General features: G+C 47.3%; 1 protein-coding gene across 1 annotated transcript in view; it reads right to left on the bottom strand.

The window, feature by feature from the left end:
* Positions 1-10348, bottom strand: part of LOC111951459 (protein O-mannosyl-transferase TMTC1) — a 100561-nt gene that overhangs the window by 41751 nt on the left and 48462 nt on the right. Inside the window, exon 9 of the mRNA XM_070434715.1 lies at positions 3949-4070. Coding sequence (XP_070290816.1) covers positions 3949-4070 — 122 coding nt within the window. The remainder of the gene's footprint in view (positions 1-3948; positions 4071-10348) is intronic.

Genomic DNA, 10348 nt, shown 5'->3' with positions numbered 1-10348 from the left:
TACTTGAATTTGTGGTCTGTTTTTGGGGCTGACCCCCTTTAGTCGACTGACGTCGATTGTGTGCAAAGGCCAGAAAAAAACAGCGAGCAGCGGGAGCACCAGATTTTTTCTTCTTCTGTTTAGGCTATATTGATCTCTGGCTCCCTCTTTTAGGTAATTGTGTGCTTCATTTTACCCACAGTGCTTAAAGCATCAGACGAGCTCAGTGGCCTAACATATAGTGATTTATTTAAAAATACACTTTTTAAAAATTTCAACCAAGAACAGACGCCTTCTCGTCGGCACCGAGATATTTTTTAGTTGGACAGCCGTAGTGGTGTTTATGTTTTGCGGGAGTTTACAAGAGTGTGTACGAGTGAGTAATTGAACATATGGAGAGAGGATCACACACACACACACACACACACACACCACACACACACACCACACACACACACACACACACACAACACACACACACACACACACACACACACACACACACACACACACACACACACACACACACACACACACACACACCACAACAAGGTTATTTCTGCTGGGCTTCACATTTCAGTCAAGGGCCTCTGGTACTTCCTGTAGGCGATTCCTATAAGTGCTCTCTCTCTCCTCCCTCTCTCCTTTACTCATCTGCTCTCTCCATCTGTCTGTTCTCTCCTTTACTCTCTTCTGCTCTCTCCATCTGTCTGTTCTCTCCCCTGCCCTTGCATCTTTCTAAGGCTCCTTCTGTGCTTCAAGGCTTCCCAGATAATAGTTTCTATTTATTTTTCTGATGCTGATATCTTATAAGAAAATTCATATTCTGTTTGTCTTCAATGCTCTCTCTCTCTTCTTCTCTTCCTCTCTCTCAATTTCCATTTTCAATTTCGGTCTCACGGCCTACCCCCCAATCTCTTTCTGTAATTCCGTCCCTGTGTGTTGTGTGTGAATTGTGTGTGCTGTGTGTGTGGGGTGTTGTGTGTGTGTGTGTGTGTGTGGTTGTGTGTGTGTGTGTGTGTGTGTGCGTGTGCGTGTAGATATCATGCTGGCCGTAGTGGCCCTTGGGGCCTCTGCCCTTTAAAAACACGGCGCGGTGCACATGCATGCACGCGGCACACACAACACACAACAACACACATACAGACCACAGACACACACACACACAGACTAGAGGTCGACCGATTAATCGGAATGACCGATTAATTAGGGCCGATTTCAAGTTTCATAACAACGTTATCTGCATTTTGGACACCGATCATGGCTATTAGCATTGACACTCCACGAGGAGACTGCTGGCAGGCGACTACCTGTATATGCGAGTGCAGCAAGAGCCAAGTAAGGTGACTACTAGCATTAAAACAATCTTAGAAAAAACTATCAATCTTAACATAATCACTAGTTAACCTTTCTAGCGGAACCCCTCGACAACATTCCGCTGAAAAGGCAGCGCGGGAAATTAAATATGTAACTTTCAACACATTAACAAGTCCAATACAGCAAATGAAAGATAAACATACTTGTTAATCTACCCATCGTATCCGAATTTCAAAAAGGCTTTACAGCAAAAGCACAACATATGATTATGTTAGTTCAGAGCCAAGTAAAAAAAAAAAGCCATTTTCCCGGCCAAAAATAGGAGTCACAAAAAGCAGAAATATAGATCAAATAATCACTAACCTTTGATGATCTTCATCAGATGACACTCGAGGACATCATGTACACAATACATGATATGTTTATGTTTCGAAATGTGCATAATTTATATCCAAAAATCTCAGTTACATTGGCGCGTTACGTGCAGTAATGTTTTGATTCCAAAACATCCAGTGATTTTGCAGATAGCCACAGAAATCCAGAAATACTCATAATAAACATTGATAAAAGATACAAGTGTTATTCACAGAATTTAAAGATAGACTTCTCCTTAATGCAACCGCTGTGTCAGATTTCAAAAAACTTTACGGAAAAAAGCATAATTGAGTACGGCGCTCAGAGCCCAATCCACCAACAGAAATATCCCCATGTTGGAGGTGAACAGAAGTTAGAAATAACATATAAATATTCACTTACCTTTGATGATCTTCATCAGAATGCACTCCCAGGAATCCCAGTTCGACAATAAAAATGACTGATTGCCATAAAGTCCATAATATTAGTCCAAATAGCCACTAGTTTGTTAGCGTGTTCAGCCCATAATCCATCTTCATGAGCACTACGTCCAGACAAAAACTTGAAAAGTTCCGTTACAGGTCGTAGAAACATATCAAACGATTATGGAATCAATCTTTAGGATGTTTTTAACATAAATCATCAACAAGTTCCAACGGAGAATTCCATCGTCTGTACAAACACTGGAACGAGACTAACTCTGTCGGGAGCGCGCGTCACGAGCCTGAGACAACTCTGCCAGACCACTGACCTCAAACAGGTCTCATGAGCCCCTCCTTTATAGCAGAAGCCTGAAACAATTTCTTAAGACGGTTGACATCTAGTGGAAGCCTAGGAAGTGCAACTTAAACTACACATGGTTTGATGATATTACTAGGTTATCTAGCTTGTCCTGCGTTGCATATAATCGAAGCGGTGCCTGTTAATTTATCATTGAATCACAGCTACTTCGCCAAAGGGGTGATTAACAAGCGCATTCGCGAAAAAAGCCTGTCGTCTTGCACCAATGTGCTACCTAACCATAACACAAAGCTGCATATTTAGTTTAATATTGCTTGCTAACATGCATTTCTTTTAACTAGGGAAATTTTGTCACTTCTCTTGCGTTCTGTGCAAGCAGAGTCAGGGTATATGCAGCAGTTTGGGCCGCCTGCTCGTTGCGAAACTGTGTGAAGACCATTTCTTCCTAACAAAGACAGCCAACTTCCCAAACGGGGGATGATTTACAAAAGCGCATTTGCGAAAAAAGCACATCATGCACGAATGTACCTAACCATAAAACATCAATGCCTTTCTTAAAATCTTTACACAGAAGTATATTTTTTAAACCTGCATATTTAGTTAAAAAGAAATTCATGTAGCAGGCTATATTAAACTAGGGAATTGGTCACTTCTCTTGCGTTCATTGCACGCAGAGTCAGGTTATATGCAACAGTTTGGGCCGCCTGGCTCGTTGCGAACTAATGCCAGAATTTTACGTAATTATGACATAACATTGAAGGTTGTGCAATTAACAGCAATATTTAGACTTATGGATGCCACCGTTAGATAAAATACGGAACGGTTCCGATATTTCACTGAAAGAATAAACGTTTTGTTTCGAAATTATAGTTTTCGGATTTGACCATATTAATGACCTAATGCTCGTATTTCTGTTTATTATATTTAATTAGTCTATGATTTGAATAGAGCAGTCTGACTGAGCGGTGTAGGGCAGCCAGCAGGCTCAGTAAAGCATTCATTCAAACAGCACTTTACTGCGTTTGCCAGCAGCTCTCCAATGCTTCAAGCATGCGCTGTTTATGGACTTCAAGCCTATCAACTCCCGAGATTAGGCTGCAATACTAAAGACCCTATTAGAACATCCAATAGTCAAAGGTATATGAAATACAAATGTATAGAGAGAAATAGTCTATAATAACTACAACCTTAAACTTCTTACCTGAATATTGAAGACTCATGTTAAAAGGAACCACCCAGCTTCATATGTCTCATGTTCTGAGCAAGAACTTAAACGTTACTTTTTTACATGGCACATATTGCACTTTTACTTTCTTCTCCAACACTTTGTTTTTGCATTATTTAAACCAAATTGAACATGTTTCATTATTTATTGAGACGAAAATAGATTTATTATGTATAGGGCAACCAAGCTAGTCTACACACTACTGCACACAGGAGAATTACACCAGCTATCTAATTAAAAACCATCCTAACCCAGAGAGGTTTAGAGGTGGGAAAACACACACGACACACACATTACCTACAATAACACACACACACACACACACGACCCACCTGGGCATGTAGAGGACCCTCTCTGCCACCACGAAGCCCACCCTGAAGAAGAGGTTACTGGCCGGGATGAAGGGACAGACCAGGAACAACACTCCCAGCAACACCTCCCTACTCTCCAACCTCTACAGAGAGACAGAGAGAGGGGGGCGAGATGCAGGGAGAGTGAAAGGGGGGAGGGGAAAGAGAGAGAGAGGGAGAGAAAGCAATGGGGGTGGGGGGGTGGGAAGAAAATGTGAAAGGTTAGCACATCCATAGGAAAACCGGAGCCTAAAATTCCCACATTTAATCATCTGTTGCCTTCATGTTGTTTGCAGTAGCACACCTGCTGTCCAGTGTTTGAATACATGACGTGCGTGTAAGCATGCCCAGCATGCCCATTTCAAACAGCAGTGGAAATATATCAACGGCAATCATTATACATGTCACGCCCAGTTACTGAGCATATCTGACTGATGCTCTGACATATCGAAGCTGATTGAGTAGACCATTAAGACCCATGAAATTAAAAACAGTTTAAATCAACTCTAACCCATTCATTTTTAATAAGAGTGAAAAATCCCTCTGTATTTTTCCATTCTGAACATTCGTAGTTATTAGAACAAACAGAAGCTAATTGGTCTAATGACTGTGCCCTCAGTAATGGCGTTGATTCCCTCGTTAAATTACTGTTCCAAAGCCGCCGCGTCTTGATTAAGCCGCCGGTCCAATCCATGCCTCATTCTCCTGCCGACCACCTCATCACACCGCGGGACGTACTCTACAGCATGCGAACATAGATAGGATCACACACTAGTCAACTACAGACCTACGGACACACACACATGGAAGCACACACACCGGGGGCTAGATATTATGCCATAGATAGGATCATACAGTAATTAACACATGCACACACACTCTCCCCCATTCAACCGTGCTGCTCTAAGCAGTGTGGTCCCATACAGTAGGCAGTGGAGTGGACCAGTGACTGGATGGGGGAGGTTAGGTTGTTGATAGTATCCCTCCATGTGTCATTGCTTCCCTGTATGTCATTCCAGCACAGCCCCTTCAGGGGACATCCTCTCTGCGTTCTCTCCCACCCTCTCTGCGTTCTCTCCCACCCTCTCTGCATTCTCTCTCTCTCTCTCTCTCTCTCGTCTTCTCCTCTGTCTCTCCCTCTCTCTTTCTCTCTCCTCTCTCCTCTCTTCTCTCTCTCCTCTTCGTCTCTCGTCTTCTCTGCATTCCCTCTCTCTCTCTCTGCATTCCCTCTCTCTCTCTCTTCTTCTCTCTCGTCTTTCTTCTCTCTCCTCCTCTCTCGTCTCTCTCTCTGCTCTCTCTCTCCTCTCTCTCTGCGCATCCTCTCATCACTCTCTCCTCTCCATCCTCTCGTCTCTCTCTTGCATTCCCTCTTCTCTCCTCTCTCTCCTGGCATTCCCCCTTCTTCTCGCTTCTCGTCATCTTTTCTTCCTCTCTTCTCTTCTCTCGGATTTTTCCTGTCTCCCTCCCGTTCTCCCTCTCTCTGGATTTCTCTTTGCAGTTCCCTCTGCTCTGCATCCCCTTTTCCTCTTCTCTCTCTCACTCCCTCTCTCTCTCTCTCTCTCTCTTCCTCTTGTCTGTCCTTTTCTCTCTATCCTCCACTCTCAGTCATCTAACCCCCCTCCTCCTCCTCCTCTTCTTCTTCTTTCTATTCTCCCAGTCCGTCTTAACTCTGCTGTAGAAGAGAGCAATGTCTCAACTGCTTCTCCGTTACTATGGTGACGGCAGCAGGCGCCTGTACAACGCCTGTCACAATTTGTCAGGCGGTGATACAGCTGCTTTAACCTTGCAGACAACCTTCCGCCCTCCACCCTCCTCCTCCCTATCATCTGTTCATCTCCTCTCTCTCCTCCGCCCTGTCAATCTCTCCATCTATTTTCCACTCATCTCCTCAGTCCTCAACTCTTTCCTTTCCATTCTAAATGTCCTCTAGTTTCCTGTCACTCCACTCCTCTCTCTTCTCCTCTGTCTTTTCACTCTACTCTCTCGTCTCCTCCTCTCCTCTTTTCTTCCCTTTCCACCATCCCTTCTTTCCTCTCTCCTGCTCTCTCATCCCCTGGTATAGAGGAATATGCTGTGCTATAGCCCAGTGCTCCAGGTGACTATATTGGGTGGTCAGAAACATGGCATCCCTCCCAGATCAGACCCCTCTGGTTCTGGCCTCACATCCGTTAGTCCTTCCCAGTAGAACCCTTCAGAACTGGCCTACTGACATATGTCCCACTCCACACACACACTCACCAGCCGTGCCAGGCCAACAGATGGCTAGGCAGTACACACACACATGCACGTGCGTACATGTACACGCACACACGCCCGCCCACACACAGATAATGGGATCCGACCCTTCATTTCGAACAGTAAATAGAGCAAATAAACCAACGAACACACTCCACTGTAAGGTGTTGTCTTTCCCCTGCCCTCTCACGTACTTGTTCCTCTCAGGTTTTCCCTCCCCTCTCTCATACTTGTTCCTCTCAGGTTTTCCCTGCCCTCTCACATACTTGTTCCTCTCAGGCTTTCCCTGCCCTCTCTCGTACTTGTTCCTCTCAGGTTTTCCCTGCCCTCTCTCATACKTGTTCCTCTCAGGCTTTCCCTCCCCTCTCTCATACTTGTTCCTCTCAGGCTTTCCCTGCCCTCTCTCATACTTGTTCCTCTCAGGCCGATGTATGTGCAGCACAGTCTCATTTACCTTCTGATGAGAGGCGAGTCCCATCATGATGGAGGATTCGTATCAATAGAAATTCCATCTTTCTCACACCTGTCTCTTTCTTTACTGCTTTCTTTACCTTTCTCTCCCTATTTCAATCTTCTCTTTTTTCTCTCTTTCCCCTCTCCCCCCTGTCTCTCTCTCTCTGACATCCTTTGCTCTGTCTGTTTTTGCTGAGGTTTGCGTGCGGCTAGGTTATTGATAAATGATGAGTCTAATGGCTCTTCTCCTTCCTCGCTCTCCTCTGCCTGTCTCTTTGGCTCTCGCTCTCTCCGCGCTCTCCCCGCCACACTCCCGACATGCTACAAAGGCCCTGGGAGATGTCCCATAGTGTCACACAATGCCGTCTGTGTGATTTGCCTCGTAACCCCTATGACCTCCCTAGAGAGATCTGTCTTGTATCATCACCCCACAACCACCTCAAGCAGAATGCACAGGTGACCCTTGACCCCAGGAAGTAATTGGTGCATCACTCCTGTCCCCTGTCTGTGTTTGTCACTTCCTGGTTCCTGCCCTTAACCTTGGCCTCAGGAAGTCATTGAAGCATTTAAAGCCCGGTCTGTGGGCACGTTCCGGGGGGGGGGGGGGGCTTTGATACATCATCCAGCAGCGGCATACAGTATAGCAAAATCCATGGAACCAACAGAATGTCTGAGAGGAACAAGTACGAGAGAGGGCAGGGAAAGCCTGAGAGGAACCAGTAGTGTAGAGGGCAGGGAAAGCTGAGAGGAACAAGTACGTGAGAGGACAGGGAAACACTGAGAGGAACAAGTATGAGAGAGGGCAGGGAAAACCTGAAGAGGAACAAGTAGAGAAGAGGGGAGGGAAAACCTGAGAGGAACAAGTATGAGAGAGGGCAGGGAAAACTGAGAGAACAAGTATGAGAGAGGGCAGGGAAAGCCTGAGAGGAACAAGTACGTGGAGAGGACAGGGAAAACCTGAGAGGAACAAGTATGAGAGAGGGGCAGGGAAAACCTGAGAGGAACAAGTACGAGAGAGGGCAGGGAAAACCTGAGAGGAACAAGTATGAGAGAGGGCAGGGAAAACCTGAGAGGAACAAGTACGAGAGAGGGCAGGGAAAGCCTGAGAGGAACAAGTACGAGAGAGGGCAGGGGAAGCCTGAGAGGAACAAGTATGAGAGAGGTCAGGGAAAGCCTGAGAGGAACAAAGTATGAGAGAGGGCAGGGAAAACCTGAGAGGAACAAGTACGAGAGAGGGGAGGGAAAACCTGAGAGGAACAAGTACGAGAGAGGGCAGGGAAAGCCTGAGAGGAACAAGTACGAGAGAGGGCAGGGGAAGCCTGAGAGGAAACAAGTATGAGAGAGGTCAGGGAAAGCCTGAGAGGAACAAGTATAGAGAGGGCAGGGAAAACCTGAGAGGAACAAGTACGAGAGAGGGGAGGGAAAACCTGAGGGAAACAAGTACGAGAGAGGGCAGGGAAAGCCTGAGAGGAACAAGTACGAGAGAGGGCAGGGAAAACCTGAGAGGAACAAGTACCATGAGAGGGCAGGGAAACCTGAGAGGAACAAGTATGAGAGAGGGCAGGTAAAACCTGAGAGGAACAAGTACGAGAGAGGGCAGGGGAAGCCTGAGAGGAACAAGTATGAGAGAGGGCAGGGAAAACCTGAAGAGGAACAGTATGAGAGAGGGCAGGGAAACCTGAGAGACAAGTACGAGAGAGGGCAGGAAAGCCTGAGAGGAACAAGTACGAGAGAGGGCAGGGAAAACCTGAGAGGAACAAGTACCATGAGAGGGCAGGGAAAACCTGAAAGGAACAAGTATGAGAGAGGGCAGGGAAAACCTGAGAGGAACAAGTACGAGAGAAGGGCAGGGAAAACCTGAGAGGAACAAGTACAAGAGAGGCAGGGGAAAGCCTGAGAGGACAAGTATGAGAGAGGGCAGGGAAAGCCTGAGAGGAACAGTATGAGAGAGGGCAGGGAAAGCCTGAGAGGAACAAGTATGGAGAGAGGGCAGGGAAAGCCTGAGAGGAACAAGTATGAGAGAGGGCAGGGAAAGCCTGAGAGGAACAAGTCATGAGAGAGGGCAGGGAAAGCCTGAGAGGAACAAGTACGAGAGAGGGCAGGGAAAGCCTGAGAGGAACAAGTATGAGAGAGGGCAGGGAAAGCCTGAGAGGAACAAGTACGAGAGAGGGCAGGGAAAACCTGAAGAGGAACAAGTATGAGAGAGGGCAGGAAAAGCCTGAGAGGAACAAGTACGAGAGAGGGCAGGGAAGACCTGAGAGGAACAAGTACGAGAGGGGCAGGGAAGCCTGAGAGGAACAAGTATGAGAGAGGGCAGGGAAACCTGAGAGGAACAAGTACGAGAGAGGCAGGGAAGCCTGAGAGGAACAAGTACGAGAGAGGGCAGGGGAAGCCTGAGAGGAACAATAGAGAGAGGGCAGAGGAAAGCCTGAGAGGAACAAGTATGAGAGAGGGCAGGGAAGCCTGAGAGGAACAAAGTATGAGAGAGGCAGGAGAAAGCCTGAAGAGGAACAAGTACTGAGAGAGGGCAGGGAAAGCCTGAGAGGAAACAAGTATGTGAGAGGGTAGGGAAAGCCTGAGAGGACCAAGTATGAGAGGGGCAGGGAAAGCCTGAGAGGAACAAGTATGAGAGAGGGCAGGGAAAGCCTGAGAGGACAAGTACGAGAGAGGGCAGGGAAAACCTGAGAGGAACAAGTACCATGAGAGGGCAGGGAAACCTGAGAGGAACAAGTATGAGAGAGGGCAGGGAAAACCTGAGAGGAACAAGTACGAGAGAGGGCAGGGGAAAGCCTGAGAGGAACAAGTATGAGAGGAGGACAGGGAAAACCTGAGAGGAACAAGTATGAGAGAGGGCAGGGAAACCTGAGAGGAACAAGTACGGAGAGGGCAGGGAAAAGCTGAGAGGAACAAGTATGAGAGAGGGCAGGGAAAACCTGAGAGGAACAAGTACGCGAAGAGGGCAGGGAAAGCCTGAGAGGAACAAGTACGAGAGAGGGCAGGGAAAGCCTGAGAGGAACAAGTACCATGAGAGGGCAGGGAAACCTGAGAGGAACAAGTATGAGAGAGGGCGGGGAAAACCTGAGAGCAACAAGTACGGAGAGAGGGAGGGAAAACCTGAGAGGAACAAGTACAGAGAGGGGCAGGGAAGCCTGAGAGGAACAGTAGAGAGAGGGCAGGGAAAGCCTGAGAGGAACAAGTTATGGAGAGAGGGCAGGGACCTGAGAGGAACAAGTATGAGAGAGGGCAGGGGAAAAAGCTCTGAGAGGAGCAAGTACGAGAGGGCAGGAGGAAAACCTGGAGAGAAAAACAAGTATGAGAGAGGGCAGGGAAAGCCTGAGAGGAACAAGTATGAGAGAGGGCAGGGGAAAGCCTGAAGAGGAACAAGTACGAGAGAGGGCAGGGAAACCTGAGAGGAACAAGTACGATGAGAGGGCAGGGAAAGGGCTAGAGGAGAGCCTGAGAGGAACAAGTATGGAGTGAAGAGGGCAGCAGGGAAAGCCTGAGAGGAACAAGTATTGAGAGAGGGCAGGGGAAAAGCCTGAGAGGAACAAGTATGGAGAGAGGGCAGGGAAAGCCTGAGAGGACAAGAAGTGAGGAGAGGGCAAAGGGGAAAAGCCTGAGAGGAACAAGTATGAGAGGAGGGCAGGGAAACAGCTGAGAGGAAACAAGTATGGCAGAGAGGGCTAAGGGAAAA

This window comes from Salvelinus sp. IW2-2015, linkage group LG24 (assembly GCF_002910315.2).
Source record: "Salvelinus sp. IW2-2015 linkage group LG24, ASM291031v2, whole genome shotgun sequence".
Lineage (NCBI taxonomy): Eukaryota > Metazoa > Chordata > Actinopteri > Salmoniformes > Salmonidae > Salvelinus > Salvelinus sp. IW2-2015.
Note: the sequence above shows the minus strand (reverse complement) of the source record. Positions and strands in the feature narration are given on the sequence as shown.